The sequence below is a fragment of the Amblyraja radiata genome, chromosome 4 (genome assembly GCF_010909765.2).
Source record: "Amblyraja radiata isolate CabotCenter1 chromosome 4, sAmbRad1.1.pri, whole genome shotgun sequence".
NCBI lineage: Eukaryota > Metazoa > Chordata > Chondrichthyes > Rajiformes > Rajidae > Amblyraja > Amblyraja radiata.
In genome coordinates, this window is record NC_045959.1 from 96,165,026 (window position 1) to 96,192,922 (window position 27,897).

Consider the following 27,897-nt stretch of genomic DNA (forward strand, 5'->3'; position numbering starts at 1 on the left):
TTTCTTGTCGTATAAATGAACAAAAGCATGTCGATGTTTAGAACTATTTTTATTTTGTACAGATGTATTCTGGGTGAGTTGTTTACTAAAAAGCCAATCTTCCAAGCAAACCAAGAACTAGCTCAGCTGGAATTGATCAGGTAGGTGTTGATATTCAACTGTGCTGTAAAATTTAATCTTCACGTTATTTGCAATTATGCCTGTTTTTGCCATGAATTAACCCCTAGAATGTAGTGAAATTATTTGGGAGAAAATTATTTTAAAATAATGATAATCACAATGGGCTAATATTTAATGTATATAATATTTATCTATTGAAACTTGCAAACCTTAAAAGTGAATCATATTTGCATTAACCCGATTTGTTCCGTGTTAATTTATGGGCCTGATTATTTGGAAAGAATGGTTCTTTGTACTGTTTCCTTATTGCTGAAAAAATCTTGGCTTGGAGTCCAATTTGTTTGCAGTCAGTCAAATCTAAAGCTCGGGCATCCATGTTTTGGGTGAGGTGGTCCATTCCACATGGTCCATTAAAATAAACTAAATTGGCGTTTTGCACACTGATTTCATGCTTGCACCATTAGGCTTACTACTTACTATTCTATTTGGTAGTCATCATGTTATTGTGAATGGACTCAATGCTAAGGGCAAAACTACATTTCTCATTTTGTTCTTTTCTTACAGACCTGGGGTTGATAATGTTTGACTTTATCGGAATGCAAGTATTGATTTAGAAGTGCCAAGTGTGCTTTATATTTAGGTCCCTATGCCTTCCGTATCTGCTAAATAATTAAGATGGTGTGCAAAATGCAAGCTATCCACAATTACAGATGCTTGTGTTCAAGATACAATAAAATTGTTGCCTTAATATGAAAACTTGTTAGTTCAGTCTCTGGTTCATGTAATTAATTGGTTCTTTAGAACAACAAATGGTTGACAAATAGAGACACCATTTTTCTGAACTGGACAGCAAAAGAATTGCGGGATGTTGAAAACCTGAAAATCTGAAACCTGTTTGGTTTCTTCAGTGTAGAGGAGACCACCCAATTCAATACACTAAATTTGAAGATATTCAAGTGAATTACAACTTCACTTTGAAGGACTGTTTGGGTCTCTGGGTGGTGAGGAAAGAGCTAAAAGTCCATCATCTATGGCCACGTAGGAAGTTGCTCTGAAAACAACAGGAATTTGATTACTCAAACAATAAAGCAGTACGGTAGGTCCAGGAGACCAGATTCACCCAGTTAGATGTTGAATGCATCTCAGCATTGCTCGAAGTAAATTTGGTCTGATTGTTGATGAATGTTGTGGACCAGAGGAATCTGGCAATGTTTAATGCTCAAGTCATTTTTATGATCTCTGCTTGACAGTTGACTAGAGCAAAAATCACAAAATAAAACTGCTTTAATGGTGCTTTAAGCAAATTGTGTGAATATCTCTAGAAAATGGGATGACCTTCTAAACAGTAATGACCTAAGAAAGTATGTAGCATCACCTCAACCTACCAGAATATAATGACCATGTACATCATTTTCTACAGAATTCCCCCTCAATGAAATCTTGGCAGGATTTATCTAGGAACGACAAATCCAGTGAAAGCATTATTTACAGGAGAGTATTGCTGCATGGCTGAATGCCAGGTATAATCAATTACTGTTCTGCAACTGTCCCTGTTCACATAACAATCAGAAGAGGCAACAGTAAATGAAAATCAGAGCTGCAGATGCTGGAAATCTGAAACGACCAGAAAATGTTGGTAAAAACTCTACAGGTCATGCAGTGCCAAAAGACCATCTGTGGAAAGAAAAAGTGTTTCAGTTCTGTGACTGGTTGTCTGACGAGAACACCCCCGTTTCACCTCCTAGGATTTTCTCTTTGTCATTGACAAGGTCAAGAGAGCTATTTGTAGCGAATAGGTTTTCATGGTCTATATTTTTAAAGGTTTCAACTGTTAAGTCAAGGTCTCTGGCCGTAGATGGCAGTTAACGTATGATACACCAAAGGAACCGGTCATAGATGTGGCTACCACTGTATACGGTATGTCAGCCATGTTCAAGCAACGGGGGTGACATTGTATTTACCACTGAGAACAAATGTTTGGATCCAACAAAATTTGACTGAATATAATTTGCATTTTTGGATGCGCAAGGTGAGGAGACATAATGAGATAATGTAATAATGTGCTGGGAAAAAAATTGTGCTTCATCCAGTAACTTGTTTTTCTGACAGCCGAATCTGTGGTAGCCCATGTCCGGCAGTGTGGCCTGATGTGATTAAACTACCATATTTCCACACAATGAAGCCAAAGAAGCAGTATCGTAGAAGGTTAAGAGAAGAATATTCTTTGTAAGTATGTTACTGAAAACTGGTTTTAAACACTGGGGCCGGCTGAAATTATTTTTTTTCCCCCCAATCTTGGTACAAACCTATATTCTAGTGTGTTCAAATTTTTTTCTTTCAATAGGCAAAATAAGGATGTTAGAGTTTGAATAGAAGTTTTTGTTATTAAATCAGGATAAGGAAATACCAAATTTCAAGGTTACGAATTGGTTTAAAAGATTAATAATTAAAATTTGTGTTTTTTGATGGCTGAATTTATTACTGGGTGAAGATGATTACTATAACAAGGGAGGACATGGCCATTTCCCTCGCTATATTAACAAAAAATGGTTCATTTTGGGTCCTATTAAGCTGCAAACTATACCACAAGTTGTAAGGAACTGGCTCAATTGCCTTAACAGAAAATGGGAATTGGTTGTGGGTTGGGATTAGAAAGTCTACGGATGGTAAGATGGTACTAATGCTGACCAGAAATGTGTACACAATACTCCCAAGTGTGGTTGAATTTGTGTTTTATAAAGTGAAAACACAATATCCCAACTCTTGTATTTTAGACTATTGAAGGCAAGCACATTATATACTGGCTTCACCCCATTTACCTATGTTGGACTTCAAATACATCATTTTGATGTATGAATCACAAATTTCAGATGACCTTGTTAAATTGCAATACCTCAAAGACAAATTGAACAGGATGATGATATGCAAGTGACAGTGGCATGTCCCTCAATTTAAGAACAATTTTGAACAAACCAAATAATGAAAACATCTGATCTGTTACTTAGAAGCAAGTCTAAAGCTCAGATCTGCAGGTTTCATCTATTGTCTCCCATGTTCTTGCAGATCAATACAATCCCAGTCAACTTCAGTTGACCACTGATTTCACTAAGTGGTCTTTCACTAAGCTGAAGAATTTAGACTTTTTCCCCTCTCACAACTCATGAGTGGCATGCTACAATAATCAGCCAGAAAAATTATACGCTACATTACAAAATATATTTAATCTTTACTGAGGACTACCGTACACTTGCGCAACATAACCTATTGTGCAGCAGAAGCAAAATAGCTAATTGCAATTTTCAAAATTTTACTAATTAACTGCCATAAGTGATAGGAGCAGAATTAGGCTATTCGGCCCATCAAGTCTGTTCCGCCATTCAATCATGGCTGACCTATCTCTCCCACCTAACCCCATTCTCCTGCCTTCTCTCCATAACTCCTGACACCCATACTAATCAAGAATCTATCTCTGCCTTAAAAATATCCATTAGCCTCCACATCCTCCTGTGGCAAAGAATTCCTCAGATTCATCACCCTCTGACTAAAGAATTTCCTCCTCATCTCCTTCCTAAAGGTACATCCTATAATTCTGAGACTATGACCTCTAGTCCCAGACTCTCCCACTAATGGAAACGTCCTCTTCGCATCCACTGTATCTAGCTTTTCACTATTCAGTAAGTTTCAATGAGGGCTTCAAAGTTTCAAATGCACATTTCTTATAGAGTAGAGGTAAGGGCCTGTCCCACTTTCCCGAGTTTCTCACGAATTCTCTCGAGTTTTCCCCTCGATTCAAACTCGGAGATGCCAGCCGTAGGTACTCGGGGCTATTTGTTTTACTCGTGGACATTTTTCAACATGCTCAAAAACGTCCCCACTTACCTGATGCCCCGAGCACCCACGGCTGGCATTACGAGCCACTACAAAATATCTACGAACTCCTATGGCCTCCTATGGACTCGCTACAGACATTCCCCAAAGATCCATCTCACCCACATAAGGTGCAAACATGTTTGTAATGTATGAATCAAGGGGAAAACCCAGGAGAATTCGTGAGTAACTCGGGAAAGTGGGACAGGGGCTTTACAATCAGCAAATTACTAAGTGTCAAACTATTAGATTCCTATTTCGCCATGCAAATTATAATGTTTCAAATTAATCTTCTCTGTTATTGACGTTAAATAAAAAAATAATATTTAACAATATTTTCAATTGTGTGGTAATGTTCTGTGTCAACCCTAAAGAACCATCTCACCCACATAAGGTGCAAACATGTTTGTAATGTATGTTTATGTACAAGCTTTTGGTGGCATGACAAGTTAAGATGGCTTCTCAAGGTCAACAAAATCCTTGGCTTCCTAATTGAGGAATAAAGTCCAGAACAAATCAGATTACCCGAACATTGATTGGTTCTTAGTTGGGATTAATTTAGTCATTTCTGGAGAACACACTTGAGAAACAAACGAAAGCCTGGAAGCAGTTGGATACTATAATCTTGTAGTCAGATAATTCAAAATGCAGCAAAGGGGGAACCAATCCTATAGCTATTCATATTAGATGGTGGTTTGTTTAAAAAAAAGAAAGAAAATGTCATTAAATATTGCAAAATTATTGTAATAGTCTCATACAGCATGGAAGCAGGTCCTTCAGCCCAACTTGCCCATGCTGATCAAGCCCCAGCTAATTCCACCTGCCCGCGTTTGGCCCGTATCCCTCAAACTTTCCAGGCCATGCACCTATCCAAATGTCTTTTGAATGTTAGAGTAGCTTCCTCAACTACCTCCTCTGACCGCTCGTTCCATATACCAACTTTCCTCTGTATGGAAAAAGTTCCCCTCGATTTCCAGCGAAATCCTTCCCCTCTCATGGTAAGCCTATGCCCACTGGTCATGAATCCCCTACTCTGTGTAAAAGTCTGCATATCTAGCCTATTTATTCCCATCATGATCTTATAAACTTCTACAGTGCCCTCCATAATGTTTAGGTCAAAGACCCATCATTTATTTATTTGGCTCTGTACTCCACAATTTGAGATTTGTAATAGAAAAAAATCACGTGGTTCAATGTGCACTTCAACCACGTGATTTTTTTTTTCTATTACAAATCTCAAATTGTGGAGTACGGGGGCAAATAAAGAAATGATGGGTCTTTGTCCCAAACATTATGGAGGGCACTGTATAAGATTGTGTAATTTTGTGTTTCACTAATGGTTAAACCAATATAAATGTTCAGTAGAACCCATTTAAAAATTGTATTGTAAGATAAATTTGAGGCATAAATGTTACTGGTTGATCATCAAAATGCCTCCAGTACCTCAGAATTCGAACTAAAAAGAATAGATGTCAAACCAAGGAAAACAATGGTGACAAAAAGATGGGCTTTGAGTGTCCTAGCCACTAAGGACCATGGCGTCGATTCTAGAAAATAATTTTTGAGGCTGCATTTCACTTGCCACACCAATCAGTAGATCAGCAAACATATGATTGCTCTCCTGGAGCCAAACACAAAGCTAAGATGTTTTTTCCTTGAATAAGAATGGGAATACAAAAGATGCCTTTAATAAGAGGTAGGGAGAAAATTCTGCTTGGCTGTCTGCTATAAATGTTGTTTTATGGCTTAAGTATCTAGAATAGTGGATTAAAACCTTAGATTAAATTCTGGTTTAAAAGCCACAGCGTAGGCAGGCAGGATCAAGAAAATTATCCATTGTTGCTTGAGGGGAAGTAATTTATTTTAAAGTACAGGGAATTTTTGGGGCTAACTTTCCTCCCACCCCCCCCCCCCCTCATTTTTTTTGAAATACTGAATGGGAATCATGTTTTAGATATTACACATTGTTAAAATGCTAAGGTGATTCATAATATGAATTGTGTATATGTGAGTCAATGGCTGTTGTGTTTTGTTCTTTTTAAACCGAAGGAGATGCAATGGAATTTCGTCGCACAGTATTGTGCAATGACAATAAACGTATTCTATTCTATTCTAATGCGCAGTGTCCTTCATGGTTCTTAAAAAGTGTATGCATAGATTTCAAATATAACCTGATATATTACCTGGATGATAAGTAGCAGCTTGTTTCATTTTCCAAAGCATAAAATACAAAAGCCATGACATTGCGCTGAAACTAAGCCAGCGTACTGTGTACAGTTTTGGTCACCCGACCTCAACGATGTGATGACATTGGAAGGTATTCAGAAGAGTATATTACAAAGGCTGAAGAATTATCATTCTGCCGGAAGATTGGATAGGCTGCAGTTGTTTCCTGTGGAACAAAGGAAAATGAATGATGACTTGTGAAACCGAGAAATCTAAACAGGTTATCATAAATATTTTCCTTGAAGGTCAATGATCTTTAATGGCAGGGGCAGTAGGCTAAATGTCAGTGCTATAAATTTCTGATTTTATGAAGGACATGATCTCAAGCTGAAATATTTTCTACCCATAGAGCAACAGTTCTTTAGTTGACACTTTTTATGTGAGTCTCTTTTCAATTGTGAAACTTCAAGCAGTTAGACTATCCAGAGCCTTAATTTTCATAAGTGGCTGAATAACAAGTTATCAGTAAAACACAGTGCTGGAATAACTCAGCGGGTCAGGCAGCATCTGTGGAGGGAATGGACAGACGACGTTTTGGCTGAGGGCTCTTATTCAGATCCTTGTGTCTCTACTTTTAGCATCTGCTATCTTTGCACTCAACTATGAGAACATTTCCCAAAACTCTTATTGTAAATAGAATCATGTGAATATCTAAGCATATCCTCCTTTTGTCTCTTGTCTTTTAAATCATCTCTTCAGTGCTTGGCTAACCTGTCCCAAATTGGCCCAACCTCAATAAATCCTGTTGCATGTTTGAATATTTAAGATATTTTCTCTCCCAGGGGGGGAAAATATATATTTTGGGTCTTTACTTTTGTGAGTTGCAGAGCTGCTTTCCAAACCCAAGGTGTCACTGATAAAGATCTAGTTTATAAAGTTAGAATCTTCATGTCTTCATTCTTAATTTGCCAATGCTAGTAACTTTCGAAAAATAAATCTGTTGCAATTCCAGACAGTCCCAAATTTGTGGTTTTTTGATGTTCGCACAAATTTACTGTTTATGCACCATTCGCTGGAAATATTGCGCATATTTATTCAATGACCTTGCAGTGACATCTTTGTAAACTTCTGTATGCCTAAACCCACCCAGTTGTGAGAAAAGTCTCCTGGGTGTTGGATTTAATTGGTGTCGGTGCATGCATGTTTTGAAAATGTGTTACACTCAAAGTTTGAATCCTATTTCAGAATATTTGTATTACTTTTAATTTCAGGTGATTGTAAAATTAAAGTTATGTGAAAGGAAATGCAATAGCATCTTTAATTATTGAATTTAGTTTGAATTTTTTTTACAGATGAAGTTGGGTTTGTTTAAAATTTACTGTTTATGCTTTCAGTATTCCAGCAACTGCTCTGGATCTCTTTGATCACATGTTAGCTTTGGATCCCAGTAAACGCTGCACTGCAGAACTTGCTCTTCAGTCTGATTTCCTGCGAGAGGTTGATCCAACAAAAATGCCTCCACCCGAGTAAGTCATTTTACAGCCTTCTGATTAAATTAGGTTCTTACATTTAAATTCCTAGATTGGGGTAGAGGTGGGGGGTGAGGTGAAATCAGTCTATCTAGTTAATTGGTGGCTAATTTGTCATCACTTTTGTTAGAGATTGCAATTCTGGATGGAAGTTACTGGATTCCAATCAACCCAATCTGCAGTTGTGTGGAAAAGATGATTATTCTTGGTATCTGTAACAAAATAATACAACATAAAATAGTACAGCATGGGAATTTCGGCCCACTATGTCTGCGCTGAACATGATGCCCAATTAATATAATTCCTTCTGCCTGAATGTGATCCATATCCTTCCATTCCCTACATATTGATGTGCCTATCTAAAAGCTGATTAAATGCCACAATAGTATTTGCTTCCACCATCTTCCAGGCAACTATCACTCTAAAAAAAATGTGCCCTGCACACGTTTAAAATTTCCCCCTCTCACCCTCTCACCCTCTCATATTTAACATTTCTATTCTGGGGAGGGGAGGGGCGGGGTGGGGGAGATTCTGACCGTCTACCTTATCTGTGCGCCTTGTAATTTTATAATCTTCTATCAGGTCTCCCCTTGGCCTCCGATGCTCCAGAGAAAATTATCCAAGTTTGTCCAACCTCTCCTGATGGCTAATACCTTCTCATCCAGGCAGGGTCCTGGTAAACATTTTCTACACACTCGCCAAAGCCTCCCACTGTTTCAGTAATGTTGTCAACTCTGCATGCAGGACTTCACTTTTGTAGGGAGTGGGTTAAGTCAGAGCAACACTCTGGTCCCTCAACTTAACTCAACGCTCATCCCACAGCTCCAGCGATGCAGGCTTGATCTGATTATGAAGTTTTGCATATTTGCATTTTCTCCATATGATCACTGAGTTTCTTCACCCCCCACCCTCCCCCCAAAGATGTTCCAGGTGAATTTGCTACTGCTAAATGAGGTCGTAGGAGAATTACGGGAGTGAATTGAATGGAAAGTGTGTGAGAACAGAGAAATAAATGGAGGATTGGGGTAAAATATGACGTGCCAAATCCAGAAGTTTACCAGCGGATTGAAAAGTGATCAAGAGAATTGATCTAGAATATAGGATGACATAATGTATGTAACTTAGTAGGCCTGTTAGTTTAACATCTGTTGGCTAAATATTGCAGTTCAGAATCAAGGAAGAAATCGATAGTCTATTAGTAATACAATCAAATCAGTATAGTTTTATAAATGCTAAATCATATTTGATAAATTTGCTAATGTTCAAGCAGAATCAATAAACCGAGAACTGTATATGTAATTAATTTGAATTTCCAGAAGGCATTTGTTAAGATACCACATGAAAGCTAAAGGCCCTGTCCCACTTTCCCGAGTTACGAACTCTCCCGAGTTTCCCCCTTGATTTGAACTCGGAAAATTACGGTAATAGCCGTCCGTAGGTACTCGGGGCTATTTTTTTAACTCGTGGACATTTTTCAACATGTTGAAAAAACGTCCCGACTGGCCTGATGCCCCGAGTTCCTACGGCTGGCATTACGAGCCGCTACAAAACATCTACAGACTCCTACGGACTCGCTACCGACATTCCCCGAGTTATGATTTATAGTAATCTGGAGGAGCAGATAATGTATGTTTGCTGATGCCACAAACATATGGGAGGTCACGTTCCTCTGAGGATGTTAGCAATCTGCTACTTGATATAGATGGGTTGAATTAGTGGATCAAACTTGGCAAATGGAATATAATAAGGGAATGAGATTTTACATTTCAGTAAGAGGTTTTTATATAAAATGGAGAAATATTTCAGATAACTAAAGTACGAAGATCTTGTTGTTCTTGCGCGCATAAAAAGTTACAAGCAAATAGTTAGGTAGGCAAATGGTGCGTTACCCTTGATTGTAAGAGCATTGGTGTTTAGTAATATGGACACTTTGTTACAATTGTTCAAATTATCAGTGCAGCTACACCAGGAATGTACACAATTTTGGTAATTATTTTAGAAAGGATATGGTGGCATTGGGGAAAATCCAAAAGAGATTTACGACGCCAGACTTGGAGATCATGCGTTCCATATTTCTACCAATCTCCTGTCAACAGCCTCCAACCTTGCAGTTCCCTAACCTTGCCCTGCCCATTATATCTCCTCCTCAAAATCCACAAACAGGACTGCCCTGGCAGACGCACTGTTTCTGCCTGTTCCAGCTCCACAGAACTCCAACTATCTTGATTACATCCTATTCCTCCCATATCCAGTCCCTTCCAACCTACATCGAAGACACCTCATACGCCCATCGACTTCAATAACTTTCAATTTCCAGGCCCAACTTTCTTCCCCCACCACAATCAGACTGAAAAAGCATCCCAAGCTGAAACATCACCTGTCCATGTTCTCCAGGGATGCTGTCTAACCCTGTTGTTATCCCAGCACTGTCTTTCATTTAAAAAATTCAGGTTGTAAGATTTCAGTTTGGCAAGAATAAACTGAAACCAAGGTGGATACATGGAATCAAGATGGAAATTATCCTTGAATAATTGAATGGCCAAAAATAGCAATTTAATGTTCAGCTGCAATTCTGAGTGAATCACGTTTGTTAATACGGATATTTGTGCAATCCTGAGTGCTAACTTTCTTTGCGTTTTGCTTATCTTTGATAAAATTGAGAAAATCTACAACAGACATGGAAGTCTGTGAGCCGGACTCGTTCTTGGCTGGAGTTAGCAGTAAATCTGTAATCTGGTCATGTTGCCTGAGAATAAGATCAAATATAAGAATTAGGAAAAATGGTCGTAAATAGTGATTGGTGCACAAATGCTAAGACATTGTAGCATGGGCAATGCTTATACATGATTAATAGTATCAATATTATTTCTTTTAGCCTGCCACACTGGCAAGATTGTCATGAATTATGGAGCAAAAAACGGAGAAGACAGAAGCAATCTGGAATTAGTGATGATACAGCACCCAAAGTTTCTCGTAAGGACTCTGCTTTAAGTATGGATGATAGCAGGAACAACACACCTCAAGGCTTACAACTCCCTCAACATAAAACTCAGGGCAATTCCAGTATAGGAATAGGTCAGTGTTAACTCTGCTTTCTGTTGGCTTTGTTTTTCTCGTTTGTGCTGCATGTTCATTAATAAAAGGGTCTGCTGCAAATATGCCTTCAGCTTGTTTTCATGTTCTGTTCTTAAGGCTTCAAAATGTAAATTTGGCCTTATTTCTCCAGATAAAACAGAACGTGCTCTAAATGGCATTGGTGATAACATGCCAGACTGACCACCTTGTTTGTTTCAATTAACACCTAAGATAAAGAGCTGTTGAAGTCAAATGTTCGGTCAATAAAATGTCTCGCTATTCACTTAATTACTTCTTGGCTGTTGGATTTGTGGTCCCTGATACTTTACTCATTCCTGAACAATTTCCATTTTATCTTTGTGATTGTATCTTTGGCCCCTGAAGTATGTGTGTGCATGCCCGCAAAGTTCTGTCCTCTTTCCCGCTACTTCTAATCCTTTCAATTGGTGGCTACCTTGAGCTATCTAGCTTTGTCGCCTCTTCATTTCCTACTCGGTTTTCCCTCGCATCATGCCATTTCCCAATATGTGCACACTGAACAACATCTCCTGTCAACGTGTCTCTATTTATTTGCAAATGTGTTAATGTGCTTAATTTTAGCTTGGCAGCACTGAAACCTCTGAACTGGAAAGGTGTGGGTTCATGCTCCAGTCCAGGACTTGAACACACAATCAATACTGACACCTGAATGCAGTGCTCAAAGTTCTGCATTGTCACAATTGCGATTTAAGTTAGCGAGTAAATTAAGGTCTCCTATATTTAGGAAGGCATTAACATTATTCTGTATATTGAGTGAAGAATTCTGAAGTTCACTTGCGTATAGTTAATTTCCCACACTTATCTAATGTCATCTGTCTTAAAATAGATTACCTGCTTATTTGTGGTGAATTTCTTTGCCTAAAAAAAATTCATGGGCATTAAAACAATTATTTGTGTTTATACTTTGATGAAAAGTAAGCCCAGAGGCTGATGCTATTTCTTACCATATGAGAAAACAAACATCTCAAAAGACCACTGAACTTTATTTCAGATGCCTGTTTCAAACTCGCTTTTCAATCATTACAAGTGTACACTTTGTTTTGCTAACTTGATTGTATACTCATTTTGCAAGCCAGCTGTTTACTTGACTCTTCCATATATTTCAATCCCTCTTCACTGGTCTGGTGAATGTTCATAAAGTCAGTCAGTCTGTGTAATGCATGGGGCTAGTTAAAAAAAATGTTACTTTAAAGAATTTGAAGATGATTTGGACGAGGACACTGCCTGGAGGCTGATATGGTTGACCTCCAAAAACTGAGACCATTTTCCTTTCTGTGAGGAGTGATTTTAACACATTGAGTGATTGGTTTTTCTTTTTTGATTTACTGAACAGGACATATTAGCCATATATGTAAGCTCCAGCAATGTGCTGTGGCATTTACCATTTAGGATCCATGTCAGTCTGTGAAATGCATGGGGCTAGTTAAACATTGACTGAAAGCAATGGATGAAATTTGACTGTTTGGTTTTGGATTCAGATCTACCTTGATATATAGTTGAATTTCACATAATCCATTCCTCTAAGTAACGAAATTGGGCAAAAATCAAAAAAAATCTGCACATGCTCAAATAGTGTGGAAATATTCAGCAGACTAGGCTGCATCGGTGGAAAGAGAAACTGACTTTTGTCAAAAGGCTTTCAATCTGAAAAGTTTGCTCTTTCTCCTACTAAAATGTTGAGTTTCTCCTACAGAAATGCAAGTATTGGTTGATAACTGTCTGAGTTTTTCCAGCATTTTTGTTTTTCTCTTGCTTATCTACATCTTGCTTATCTATACTGTATATATCTATATGTACATGTACAATGGTATGAGCTGACAATGCAGCAGTGGAATCCCTTTTTTCACCCATTTCTCCCATCTGTATTTTGGATGTGGATTCTTCAGTCTTTCTGAAGTGGGCTAACGACAAGTGAATATTAGCTCGCGGTATTGATTTTGCACGATACTATACATATGTGAACCAACCACACACACAAAATATTTAATTGATGCAATTTCTGCCTTTAATATTGTGGAAATAATTGCATGCTAAAATACAGAGCATTGGTTCATTTTGCTGAACTTCAATTTCCTGGTTTTGAATTATGACTGCAAATTTGCTTTTTCTCTACATTTCAGCCTGACTGCTTCGTAATAAAAACTAAAGCATTTAGATATAACTACATGCCTATTGTGCAATTCACGACAATTAAAAGCTTAAAGTTTAACTGAGTTATCAGAAAAGCATCTCTGGAGAACATGGATAGATGATGTTTTGGATCAGGACCACCTTCAGGCTGATTGTGGTGGGAGGAGGAGAAAGCTGGAAGAGAGGAGGGCCAGAACAAAGGCCAGTGTTAAATGGGTACAGGTGGCATGGGGTATTGTTGGACAAAGGCCAGAGATGAAAATACAAAAGGTGTGAGATAAGGTTAGAAATAGTGTGAATTATGAAACCAGAGGAAGAGGAGAGATCGCTCCCTCTGAAGAAGGGCCTCGATCCGAAATGTCACCCATTCCTTCTCTCCAGAGATGCTGCCTGTCCCGCTGAGTTACTCCAGCTTTTTGTATCTACCCTCTGCAACTCCTTGGTTTACTCATCCCTTCCCACGCAAACCAACCCCTCCCGAGGTCGTTTCCCCTACAAGTACAGTAGATGTAACACCTGTCCCTATACCTCCTCGCTCACATCCATCCAGAGAGCCCAGCAATCCTTCCAGGTGAGACGGGTTCACATGCACCTTCTCTAACCTCATCTACTGCATTCGGTGTTCCCAATGTGGCTTCCTTTATATCGGCGAGACCATGCGTGGACTTGGTGACTGTTTCGCCCAACACTTGTGCTCATTCCGCCATGGCCTGCTGACCATTTTAGCTCCCACACTGACCTTTCTCTCCTGGGCCTCCTCCAATGTCAGAGTAAGGGCACACGCAAACGAGCAGCAATACCTCATATTCCGCTTGTATAGCTTACAGCCTGACGGTATGAACACTAAATTTTCCAATTTTTGGTAACTAACCTACAAACACCAACCCCCCCCCCCCCCCCCCCCCCCCCCCCTCTCTTTCGCACCTCGCACCTACACTCCCCTCACTGGTATCACAATTTGCACCTCCTATCTTTATCTCAATCATTTACCTATCAAACCCTCGTCCTCGTGTTCTGAAGATGCATAGAAAAGTTTTATATTTATGTTAATACTTGGAACGGCCAGATAATATTGATGCATTGCAGGATTAGTACAGTCTGTGCATGATACCTTTTCGACTCTCGAAGTCAGTGAAATGTGCTTGGATGGAAGAGCAACAAGTAATCAAATTTGGAGGTGGCAAAAGTGAGCAATGATGGGCTCATTGTGGGGAGGGGGGGGAGGAATTGTCATTCTTATTGATCGAAACTCTGCGTCAGGGCTGAGTTGAAAGGGATGATTGCCTGTATAAATACTGGGGGAGTTTGAAACAAGGGACAGTGGGTGATTGATGGACTGAGGAGGTGGGGGGGGAGTAATGGGTTTTTGAGACGGGTAGGTGGATGACAGACGGGAAAAAGCAGATGAAGCCAGGTGAGGGATGGGTGAAAGTGCAGACAGCTGCTGGGGGCGGTAAGCAGGGACAGAAAGGCTGCCAGTGCCGAAGTGAGATATATAAGGAAGGTGAAAAAGAGGGGGACTATTAGGGAAGAGTTTAATGGTGATGGAAACAGATGAAAGAGGGGATCCACTGGGTGGAATGCGTTGGTAGTAGGTGGGTGGGGGCAAAAATGATTGTCGGGGGTGCTGGGACAGTTTAGTCTGGGAAAGGGGACAAAAATGGGTAGAGCTTCTTTCAGAACAAAATCAGGTGACAGGGATGTGATTGTTCATTCAAGGGATGCATATAATCAATGCCAACTAGATTATAAAAATAGTGCTGGGGAGTGAGGTACTGCAGTGGAGACATGTTTGCATCTTGGAGTCTGCTGCATGTTTGGAAAAATAAATCTTTGCACATGTGCGAGCTGCATTCAGATTGTTTGGATCTGTCAAGATAGAGGCCTTTTGCACGTGGTCAATGGAGAATCAATTTGTCAAAAGCTATGTGAAGTAAAGGTAGGATCATGTGTATCTTTGTGCATTGATTGGCTGTCAGAGATTGGAGAACAAATTATTTCTGTTTTAAATTGTTCCAAAAATCTTCAAGATGGTTCACAGCAGTAATGGTGTTTTTTAATTCACAACCTCGGGGGTGGAGGGGGAAATTTAAAATGTTGCAATCTGACATGTTTTAACTGGTTATTATTATGCCATAGGGAGGCAATTTGCGGTAATGTTCTGATCGTCTCTGAGTCATGAATATTAGCCAAAACACCAGGATGTCTTCGATTTTCAAAACAGTGCAATAATGAGAGAGTAGAAAATAGCAGGTGTAGGCCATTCGGCCCTTCGAGCCTGCACCGCCATTCAATATGATCATGGCTAATCATCCAACTCAGTATCCTGTACCTGCCTTCTCTCCATACCCCCTGATCCCTTTAGCCACAAGGGCCACATCTAACTCCCTCTTAAATATAGCCAATGAACTGGCCTCTACTACTTTCTGTGGCAGAGAATTCCACAGATTCACCACTCTGTGTGAAAAACATTTTTCTCATCTCGGTCCAAAAGACTTCCCCCTTATCCTTAAACTGTGACCCCTTGTTCTGGACTTCCCCAACATCGGGAACAATCTTCTTGCATCTAGCCTGTCCAACCCCTTAAGAATTTTGTAAGTTTCTATAAGATCAATCTTCTAAATTCTAGCGAGTACAAGCCGAGTCTATCCAGTCTTTCTTCATATGAAAATCTTGCCATCCCAGGAATCAGTCTGGTGAACCTTCTCTGTACTCCCTCTATGGCAAGAATGTCTTTCCTCAGATTAGAAGACCAAAACTATACGCAATACTCCAGGTGTGGTCTCACCAAGGCCCTGTACAACTGCAGTAGAACCTCCCTGCTCCTATACTCAAATCCTTTTGCTATGAATGCCAACATACCATTCGCTTTCTTCACTGCCTGCTGCACCTGCATGCCTACTTTCAATGACTGGTGTACCATGACACCCAGGTCTCGCTGCATCTCTACCGTTCCTAATCTGCCACCATTCAGATAATAGTCTACTTTCCTGTTCTTGCCACCAAAGTGGATAACCTCACACTTATCCACATTATACTGCATCTGCCATGCATTTGCCCACTCACCCAACCTATCCAAGTTACCTTGCAGCCTCCTAGCATCCTCCTCACAACTAACACTTCCCCCCAGCTTCGTGCCATCCGCAAACTTGGAGATGTTGCATTCAATTCCCTCGTCCAAATCATTAATATATATTGTAAATAGCTGCGGTCCCAGCACTGAGCCTTGCGGTACCCCACTAGTCACTGCCTGCCATTTCTGAAAAGGACCCGTTTACTCCTACTCTTTGCTTCCTGCCTGCCAGCCAGTTCTCTATCAACATCAATACTGAACCCCCAATACCGTGTGCTTTAAGTTTGCATACTAATCGCATATGTGGGACCTTGTCGAAAGCCTTCTGAAAGTCAAGATATAACACATCCACTGGTTCTCCCTTATCCACTCTACTAGCTAGATCCTCGAAAAATTCTATAAGTTTCGTCAGACATGATTTACCTTTCATAAATCCATGCTGACTTTGTCCAATGATTTCACCATTTTCTAAATGTGCTGCTATCCCATCTTTAATAACTGACTCTAGCATATTCCCCACTACGGATGTTAGACTAACTGGTCTGTAATTCCCCGTTTTCTCTCTCCCTCCTTTTTTTTAAAGTGGGGTTACATTAGCTACCCTCCAATGCTCAGGAACTACTCCAGAATCTAAAAATTTGAAAAATTATCACTAATGCATCCACTATTTCTGGGGCTACTTCCTTAAGCACTATTGAAGTTTATATTGCACCCGTTTATTCCTCTCTGTCATGTAACACATTTCTAATCCCAATCTTAAATGACAACTGTCTATTCCATCTCAGTAAATTATTGCTATCTTCACAGTCAATTTATGTCACATTTATGACATTTCCGAACAAGTGCTGTGCAGCTGGTAGAGCCACTGGCTCACCGCACCAGAGACCTGGTGCCAATCTTGGTGCCTTCTGTCTGCATGTTATCCATCATTCAATCCAAAGACAGACTGCCATCCCAGGCTGGTAAATTAGGGAGGGGGGGGGGGGGAGGGGGGGGGGGGGGGGGGGGGGGGGGGGTTAGGTGGGGAGGGATAAGGATGCAGTTGATGGATTAAAGGGGACTGAGGGATACATTTTCACAGATGGTGTAAAATAAATATAAATGAGTGTATTAGTGTAAATTAGAATGGGAATGATTGGTACAGACTGAGTGGGCCCAAGGGCAAACTTGGTCCCCATTCAGCTGCGGCTTTCTCTGGGTGACCCTTGAACTAATTTGTGTATGATACTTTGGTATTTTTATTTGTTTCCATATGTTCGTCTAATGCAAACCTCAACCTTTTTCTCTCATTGGAACTGAACATGTTGCACCTAGTTTCTCGACCCGAAACGTTGCCTATTTCCTTCGCTCCATAGATGCTGCCTCACCCGCTGAGTTTCTCCAGCATTTTTGTCTACCTTTGATTTTCCAGCATCTGCAGTTCCCTCTTAAACTTAACTATTTAATTTAATGTTGGATTGGTTAAAATTAACAGTTATATGCAAGAAATCTTTTCATTTCTTTTGTTTTCCATTATTTGACAAAAATGCTCTTTTTAAAAACATAATAGCTGTTTATTATTCCATCACTTTGACCCATGATATACATTTTCTCCTTTCACCACTGTTAAGCTTTCCTTAATTTTTCTTTTGGCCGATCCTATCCTTTCGGAATGCTGTATGCTTAGGAAGTGCAAGTGTCTAATCCATTATTGTTTGTTTGCCCTTATTAGCATTACAAGTTATTACCATTTCTCATCAACCATACTAACCATTTAATTTCACACACATGTACTCCTTAATGAGCTGTTTTCTATAATCCATTAACTTTCATTGTCTCATAGGATAGATCCGGAACTTTTGACCCTCCCTATCTGCAACGGCCATCAAACATTTATCTGCATTCATCCCATTTATCCGTTTAACATTACCATAAATCTCCCCCTAATTCTATGTCCTTCACATGCACAACAGCCCATCAACCTACCAACTAGCAGATATTTGGCCAAAGGAGAAAACCTTCTGTGCCACCACAATAATTTAAATCTGTGCAGCCTTTTAATAATATATATCTTTATATCTGACAATGTTAGATAACCTTCATATAATGATGTGGAGATGTGATAAATTAATCTTCCTGTCATGGCATGTTACCAATAGCTCAGCCCACACAATCTAATCTTGCAAGAATGTGACAGTGGAGGTAACATCGATTGCTTGGAATCTGACATTTTCCAACCCCTTTATTAATTACTGAAGCACCTTTGCTATCTTCCTTCCTAGGTCATTAGTTTTTACATGGATCACACCCTTTGCCCCCCCACCCCCATGGGACATACTTTGCCCTTTTTGTGGTTTCCCATTTCACTGGCATCAGAGAAATTATTAATGTGCGAGGCCCCTATTTGCTGACTGACCAAAACCTAATTACCACTGAGTTGCTCTATTTGCTGCACTTTAAGGTCCATCATTTTTTATACAAGCCGTTGAATAACAGTTTGAATCTTATATTCTTTCAAGAATATTTCCATTATGTACACTAATTATCCAATGGAGTCAATAAAATTATATAATATGCTTACCATTATTATCATAGGTAATACTCTTTTAACTATTTGCAATAGATAACTGTTATAGTTTATCAGTTTTCTATATTTGTGAATGTGCGTGTCATATTTGAAAGTTTGCAAAAGGTTTTAATTTTATGTATAGCCGTGCACTATTCTTTTATTTACTCAACACCATATATATTTTTCTGCAGGGAGTAAAAGCACTGGACAGACACTAAACCAGAATGACCTGGCCATCCTTCTGAACCTACTGAGGTCCAAGAACAATCTTAGCCTGGCACATCTTGCTCAAGTGCTGAATATTAAAGTGAATCCTGAAACTCAACAGCAACTCAGCACAGTTAACCTTCCAACTGGAGTCTTGGCAGCAGCTGCTAAGCAGCAACAAGAAGTTGAAAAGCCACCACTGGTAACACCACCTCTCCCACCTCAACCACCACCACCACCACCACCACCTGCGACACAGCCACCACCCAAAAGTGAACTTGATTCTGCTCAGACGGCCATTCAGAGTGCACTTGCTGTTTTATTGGCTCAGCTGATTAAGACACCTCAGCCAAAAGAAAAGGAAGTTGTCGTAGAGAAGGAGAGCATTGCTGCTGAAGTGGAGGTGCCAGCTCAACCACCGGAGCCTCCGGCCGAGCCGACCATTCCCAGTATGTTGGCATGCAATTACCTTTCACTTTGTGAATTTATGTTGAATTCTTCTGAGCGTAACATAAGAATTTTTTAAAAATCACGTGGCAGTTCTCTTCAGACATTTTACACAATCACTCCATATTTCCTTCCACGTTGCTATTCTTATAATGGATGTTTAATAATTAACTATCATAGCATCGGGTATCAACAATCTTGGTTTAATTCCAACACTTTTTCATGCAAGACCAAATTATGATTCCTACTTTATAGGAAGGAACTGCAGATTCTGGTTTAAACCGAGTCTGAAGGGTCTCGACCGGAAACGTCACCCATTCCTTCTCTCCAGAGATGCTGTCTGTCCCGCTGAGTTACTCCAGCATTTTGTGTCTATCTCATGATTCCTACTGTCTAGTTAGAAACATTTCCAGAATGTACCACTGAGAAATGTTCCTGTTTATATGATTCACACTTGCATAATTGGCTACTTGATCCCTTGAGTCATTTGAACATGCTGTATCCCAAAATGAAACTGTTTTGCAGAGGTATACCTTGAAAAGAGCCAATCCACTCCAAGGTTGGCTGCTTTGGTCTAATCTCTTGGACCTGTGAGAACAGTGAAAATGCATGCAACTGTGTAGGTACAACAACGCAGTATATAATGGAAATAATAAACTGCAAGTGTTAGTTTACAAAAAAGACAAAGTGCTGGAATAACTTAGTGAGTCAGGCAGCATGTCTGCATAACCTGGATAGGTGACATTTCGAGTTGAGGCCCTTCAGACTGAAGAAAGGTCCCAACCTGAATGAAGCTGCTGGCGATACAATGGTCATTGACTTACTCCAGTTGTGATATAGTATGTTAGCTTGATGAGTTGCTTTTGTTTTTTTTTGTTATACTGCATAATCTTGAAGATTTACTGATATCTAACTGAGAAGTGATAAGAGCATATTTCACTTTGGGCTGGAGAGAGCATTGGAACAGACTATTTCTGAGATGCAAATCATTATCCAGCTTTGGAGGGAAAGCAAAACATGTTTCAATGGCTATCATGAAATTCCCGTCATAACGTTGTAATTTGAATCATGTTGAGTGTAAAGCTTTGCATTCTGAAATACCACTTTGTTCAGAGAGCTTGAGCAATGAAGTTAATGAATCGTACAGGAGAGGTGACCATTCATTTGATTTTGTCTCTAGCAGCTCTTGGAAAGAGCTGCTTTGGACTAATCTCTTGGACCTGTGAGAACAGTGAAAATGCATGCAACTGTGTAGGTACAACTGTGTAATTGCACTTCCTTGGCCCTTTCCCCCCAATTTAATTTTTCCCCTTTGTGCATCTATTTTGTTAGTTTTTGTCAAGTTCAGTTTGTAATATTTTAATTAATCTTCTTATCAGTAAAACCAATCTTCATAATTTTAAATACTTTTACCAATTGTTGTCTGAACAACAATTAAAACATTAATTGTTAATATTGTTCAAGAGTGAAGAATGCCAGCCTCTAATTACTTCACATAGCAATATCCCTCATGTTCAGTGTAATATTGGCTCATCTCCTGGGTACATTTTGTTGCTATGTTTTCCTTGTCCAATACCCAGAATTAGACGGGAAAAAACACGTTTAGCAAAAAAATTATAAAGGTTACATTTTTTTTAATTTTTAACAATTTTTAATCTCTCTAAAATTCAAGTAAATGAACTGAGCATCATGGAGTCTTAAAGAAAGGAAACAGGTGCTTGAGCCCATTGCCTACACACTGACCATCAAGTATCCATCTATAGAGTTGTATAAAATATTGAGGGAAAATAGATGGGGGTGAATGAATTTACAGAGTCTTCATCTGGCATCCTCAGTGATTTGTGTATGTGGTCTGCCAGAAAGGTCTTTCAAATTTACAATTTTACCTTAATTATAGGAATTAGTTATTTGGAAAAGGAATTTTAGCAGTTTCATTTAACATCTTTTAAGATATTGGTCTCTTGTTATTAGATTGAGTGTCCTGCTTATTCTGATATAAAGCATTAACCTCAAAGCAGAAAGGGGAAGCTGGAAGCCAGCTCGTTATCTTTTCTAATAGTAAATATGGCAGTGGAATTAATAATAATAATAATAATGCATTTTATTTGCTGGCGCCTTTCTGGACACCCAAGGACACCTTACAGGACATAAAATCACAATACATTTATCAATATTAAAATCAAGTTGATTAAAAACAAAAAACAAAAATACACAAAACATTTTAAGTCATTAAAATCAGGGTGAACATGGTGGAAGTTATGTCGGGTATGCTAATCTAAACAGGTGTGTTTTGAGTTGTGATTTGAATTGATCGATAGTGTCCAGGTGACGGATGGGAGGTGGGAGAGTGTTCCAGAGACGTGGGGCAGAGCAGCTGAAGGCTCTGGCACCCATGGTGCTGAGTCTAAATGTGGGGACAGTTAAAATTGCAGCTGAGGAGGAACGAAGTGACTGGAAAGGAGTGTATGGTAGCAGCAGGTCAGAGAGGTATTGGGGAGCAAGGTGGTGTAGGGCTTGTAAAGAGTTCTGCTCACAGTAGATCATAAAAACGTTGCCAATGTGCATCATTAAGGCCTTGCACACAGTTTAAATGAGAACTATAATGTGTATCGCATTGGGTAGCTTTTGGTTTAAAATCTTAGAGATACCTGGCAAACATATGCAAATTATTAAACTGAGGGGAAAATAGATTTGGAAATATGGTCTTAAACTAAACTTGCCACAATCAGAAATGTTGTTAAATTGCGAAGTACAGAATTAAGACAAGTGGTGAGGCTTTTGTATAAAAAGTGATTAATACTCAAATAACACACAAGTAGTAGGGAAACTAAAACCTGATTGTTGAATGCCTTCTCATTGAAGGATAATGGTTTCTTATTTTTTGTAATGATTCCAAGCATACAGGAATCTTGCATTAGAAAGTCAATCTGCTTCTGCAAACTGCCTTTTGCTGCAAGACAAAGGTGGCTAATAGAATGGCTAGAATGTAATGTTATTGTGATATCTGTGTTCTGGGATTTTCACTGAGCTTGTAGTTAAAATATGAAAGTCTGTATTTTAAATTTGACTAATTCAACTTTATTATTCAGTTTGTGTATAATGATAAATTAAGGTTGCAGCACATGACGTGTATAATTGTTTGAAATGTGATATAACACCACGATTCTGATATAAGTTTCAACTTTCCATCTTTTGAACTGATATAATGCATGCCTAAACCCATATGTTTTGTACTGTGACATCTTCAACAACTTGCTGTTGTGGGGGAGAAACTTTTTAAGTGAGCTGTCTTGTCTTCTCTCGCACCATTTTCATTGTTATGTTGATGAGACTGACCTTAGTTGCGAGGGAATGAGTGTTCCACGGCTGAGAAACAACTTTTTCTTCATAATGCATGTGCCTGAAAATGTGGTTTAAAAAAAATTGTATTGTAATGTAAAACATCGTCATAATGCTGACTTCTTGCAATTTCAGATTTTATTGATCACTCCACTGGGCTTTTGGATCTTGGTGTCTCCGATCAGTCGCCACCTGCACATGAACATCCACGAATCCTACCCCCAGACCAGAGACCTCCAGAGCCTCCAGAGCCACCACCTGCATCAGATGGAAACTTTCAGGCAGAAGATCAGCACAATTCCACACCTTGCTCCACGGGTGATCCAACTGCAGGAGTGAAGGCAGCCCTTTTAGAGCTTTTAGCCCATCATCAAGCCACGGAACAGGGACAGACACCTGTTGACTATCGAGCAGGTGGCAGCCTTAGAACTGCTGCAGACTACGGGGATGGATTTGGGACATCGTATACATCTAGTAATTTCAATAGCGATGGGTACAGCAGCAGACTTGGCTGCAGTGGGGGAAGGGGCACCTTCCTGGGTAGTGCAGATGCCCCCAGTCGCTCACTTCTGGAATCAGTTTCGTCGACGTTCAGTGCTCCATCATCTCATGCTAGTGGTGTGCACCTACATTCTGGTTATTCGGAGGCCTTTTCTAGCTCAGTGACAGGTTACGGAGAAGGGATTGGTTATCTCAGCAACAGTGCAATGCAGTTTACAGGTGATAAAGACCACAGATTTGAATACAACCGCCCTGTTCTGCCCCCGTTGGGTAGCAGTGGAAGTAATCCTGCAGCAATACCTGAAAGTACTAATAGTGCAAATGTGCCTCTTGCTAAAAAGCTGCAGAATTATGGATATGTTGCCAACAGACAAGAGAACCTAGCTACCAGTGGCCCTCTTCATGGACAGAACTGGGGTTCCCCTGGGCGCGGAGCAGGTTATCCTCATGCCTATAGTGGGCATATTAGCACACCAACCATAGGAGGAAGAGGCAGAGGTTTACCATATTGATTTGCAGACTAGACTTCATATGGTATACGAGAATGATACACTGATAATAAAGCTGGGAAGTTCTCTGCATTGATGCCGTTTGTAGCAGGGATTTTTTTTAATGTAAAGTGTACATTTGAATGCAAATACAAGTTATTAGATTTGACAAATTTGACGTGTGTTCTATTACAAAATTGATTTGTACTTGCAGAGAAGTAATGAAGAAAACACTAGGCTTCTCTCATGAACTGCAACATTTCCCCCCCCCCCCCCCATCCTCTGTTCTTCTGTTCTGTTTTAAATTGATTATTTTTATGATTCTCTTTTAACAGGTTACACCCGTTGTTATAGCAGTTTTGAACAGAATGGTATTTCTAGGCTAGCTGACATTTGAGGTACTTGTTACAAAAACTTAGCAAGACTAGTCAAAAGATTGGCAAAAATCCTGTACATGAAGTGCTTTTCTGAATTTGGACCAACTATATTATCTGTGACTCTGCTAATCTCTTAAGTAGTGTGCTTTTAGAATAAATATCTAATTAGCAAGTAGTCAGTTCTTGAGCTTGGCATTATTGAAGGAAATGTGATTAATTCACATTCTTCCTGAACTAAAATAACACCTAGTGATTTACCCTTTTTATATTAATAAGAACAGCAAGTATGTGGTCCATTTTTCTAAAACAGGACAGTTGCCAGAAACTTCAAGTAAAGTACATGCAAACGACTGTTGCCCTGCTTTGTAGTCTACTATCACAAACAATTCTTATTAAGTAGAAACAAATACAAAAAGTAACAGACATCTGGTTACCCCAATATTTTACATAATCTTTCTGTTCATTTGGGCAGTTCCTTTTTGCCTGTTGACAAAATAATTTACATTGCATAAAACAAAGTGATTTGCCAGCCAGAAAAGAGGGGTGTCAGTGGAGATCTACAGACATTGGTGAACTTTTCTCACAGTGTGTAGTACAAGACAGTTACTATATTAAAAAAATACAAAGCCCTTTGCAATGTGAGCTGTAGTTTAAAATAAAAATTCAAATGACAATTAATACTTCCTGAAAAATGAATGTTTTGTAAATGAATCTCTATACAACTTTATAAAGCCACTTTTACTGAACTATCAGATCCCACAAGTGTTTGGTTGCTTTGAAGTGTCACTGTCTGCTGTAAATAATTGGAAATGGTCATAAGGCAGCTTGTGACGAATGAAGCTGATGAGACTCCGTTCTGGGCATATCGTGGTTTATTTGGTTCTGCGGCCAGAAAGATGGAACCTGCCCTGTTGAAAATTTAATGCAGAATGGAGTTTTCACCTCTGAACTTCTGTTTTGTTTTTGGACATAACTGATCTAAAGCTCTTTGCATGTTTGAAGGTCCCAGGTTTATTGAATTATCAAGAATCCCTGTTTTTATGTTAGAATTCCTGCCATTTAATTCACATGGAGGTATACAACTGTGGAGAAGTGATCTGTTCTTGGTGAGCATGATGGGTTGGGCATGGTGTTCCACATCTTGATTCACTAGTCTGCTCACCATAATCCATGTTGCACCAAGTCCTATGCAAGCTTTCTGGTGCAGGAGACAGCAATAAATATCATTGCAATGAAATAACTGCTGTATTTGATAGGCACATTTGATTTCGCAGTTTCATGTTTTGCATTAGTTCAATCTCAAAAAAAGCATGTTTCTGATAATAGACCAGTGAAATGTTATAATAAATTTATTACTTTACATTTTAGCCCATTGTAATATATTCAGAGAATTTGTAGTACATTTCCAACCATACACAAATCTGGCAAAGATGTATAAAATTAGTTATAGCTGTTTTGGGGATATTACCCTTGATGTGGAGAGAATTGGAAGATATGGTGAGTGAAGTTTTCAGAGTCCTGCATAAATTATTGAAGCTTTCTTTTCCCCAATAACAAAATAATCCCGTAATGATTAATTGCGGTCAGAACTGCAGTCAGAATTTTGATTGAAATATAAGTGTATCACAACATTTTTTTTAAAAAACAAACCATATAATACAAGTTCTCTGGTGCCCAAACATACTAGACATCAATATTTACTGTGAACAAATGCCCTGTACAAGAAACCCTATTGTTACACTTGTATAAATTGAGACGATTTTTAACTTTCGCTGTTGTGCATGGAAGGTACAGGTTAGAAATCATTCCAAAATTATAATATACTCGGGGATAAATGGGCACATTCATATTTTAATTCAAACCCAGCTGCAAAATGCTTCCTCTTTCACCCTAAATCAGTTGGGTGTTTTTTTTTCCTTCAAATTTTCAGGACATCATTCTGTTAGCCTACTTCATATTCACTTCAGAAGAATTCAAAGAAAAAGCTATTTATACTGTAATGTTTTATGAATACTATGGCCTTTTCAAAAAGTTACATGTAATTTGTTAAAAAGATTAAATTCTGGCATTGTAATTTTGTATGGATCTGTAAATAAAGATGGAGATTAATTTCTGCAAAACTTATGTTTGTCTACAGTCCCTATGAATGTGGAATGGATACTGCTCTTCAATGTATGGCAGTATGCAGAACCTTGAACTAAACGCAGCCTCCGGCTGAATGCTGCTTTAACTTAGTTGCAAAAATAAATGTTTAGATTCAATGAAAATTTGATTTTTTGAAGAATTGTCAAGAGTGCAGTGGAACGAGATCGACAATTGAAAATTTAAGAAAGAGTTGCACAGGTAAGAAAATGGTCATGATTGAGGGCAATAATATTTGGAACTAGGTTTTTTGAACAGTTTTTCCGCAATAAATCTTTTAATTTAATTAATATAAATTAAATAATAATTTTTGCTATACTGCAACGGTATAATTGTCTGCTTTCCATGTTTCCTTCTAAACCTTTCTGTAAAAAGTTTATTGACTAATTAAAGTTAATTAAAGGCCGTCAGAATTTTTCAGAATCATGTCATTGGTTGCCAACCGTATGCTCTAGAACCTCTCCATAGCAGCCACCAATCTAAACTGAGAAAACAGTAGTGAGAAAGACATTTGCCTGCCCCAAAAGGTTCCCTATTCATTTCCTCCACATATGTTGCCTTACCTGTTGACTTCCTCCAGTACTTGATTTTTCCGCAAAATTCCAGCATTCTGCTGTTCCTAATACCGTCATTTGTTTAATTTTCTTGGATAAATGACCTATGGAACAGTGTTCCCATCATGTTCAAGAATAATCCACTGTGGTTCTTCAAGTGGCACAAATGCATTTTCTTTTAAGAAAACTAGAAAATGTTGGCATATTGAAGATGACATATTCTGCTTAGAAATAGAAGTTAGTGTATTTTCTTTCTGTATCTTGTCTGATTCTCCAGAGGAAAATGTAAATACGTTAGAAAACATAAAAAGAAAATGCCAGAGATGCTAGGATCATGAAGATTGGGTACATCTTGTTCAAAAGTGGGGAGAACCCTCAAATATTCCCATATTTTGGATGAGATCACATCAATTGGGAATATGTCTACAGGATGTATTTGAGCCACTTCTCGTAGCTGATTTAATTGTACCTCACCTTGCATCTACTATGGCAACTATCCGCTCCTTCCTTGACAAGAATCTAGCTTCTTAAAAATATTGAAAAACTCTGCTTCCACTGTCTTGACGAGTTTCAAAGGCAAAGTATCTAGGAAGAAATGATTCTGCCTTAAATAGATAACCTTTTTTTTTTGAACAGTGATTTGTAGTTCCAGTTTCTCTGACATGAAATGGTTTCTCCACATCCATTCAAGTCTCCTCGATATCTTGTGTTTCATCAATTCGCCTCTTGCTCCAATCCAGCAGATGCATGTCTGTCTTACTCATTCTTTCCTCAAGACAACCAGTTCCTTCTGGATATTAGTCTCTAATCCTCTGAGCTGTTCCAAGATGCTGAATAAGACTAATGTTGTATGTAATGCAGATAAAGTCTCTCCATCATCTTATACAATTGAAGCACCTACGTTTGTAATCAATTCCCCTAATACAAATTATATTCCTTCAGCTAAATTCTGAGACTAGTCTTTTTTGTCTACACTATGTTAGCAATATTTCAGATTTAGGGTATACACAAGATGTTATTTCTGATTCAATGTTATCTATTGCTTCTGGGTTAAATATACAAATGTCACAGGCATATAGAGATAAATGTAGAGTGTTTTCAGCCAAATGTGTATATTGCCTGTTATCTTTCTAAATGTTTTTGCTACTTTCAAAATTAATTATGTTAATGTTTAGTTGGGTAGAGGTCAGGGCCTGTACACTTACTGATTTGACTCCAGCTTTCAATCACCCCCTGGTTTACTGCTGTTTCCTATTCCAGGTACTGTCTGCCTCAAAACCCTTTCATACCAGATG

At 38.9% G+C, this 27,897-nt stretch overlaps 1 protein-coding gene across 2 annotated transcripts in view; it reads left to right on the forward strand.

Annotated features, from left to right (window-relative positions):
* The window catches only part of cdk13 (cyclin dependent kinase 13), a 50,915-nt gene extending 25,534 nt beyond the window's left edge, over positions 1-25,381 (forward strand). Inside the window, exons 9-14 of one of the 2 annotated variants that reach the window (XM_033019977.1) lie at positions 63-140; positions 2,230-2,346; positions 7,548-7,679; positions 10,558-10,655; positions 18,739-19,203; positions 22,676-25,381. In XM_033019977.1, coding sequence (XP_032875868.1) covers positions 63-140; positions 2,230-2,346; positions 7,548-7,679; positions 10,558-10,655; positions 18,739-19,203; positions 22,676-23,553 — 1,768 coding nt within the window. In that variant the 3' untranslated portion in view covers positions 23,554-25,381. Of the gene's footprint in view, positions 1-62; positions 141-2,229; positions 2,347-7,547; positions 7,680-10,557; positions 10,758-18,738; positions 19,204-22,675 lie in introns of both variants that reach the window. The other variant, XM_033019976.1, reaches the window with a different exon arrangement.
* Positions 25,382-27,897: the final 2,516 nt, after the last annotated feature.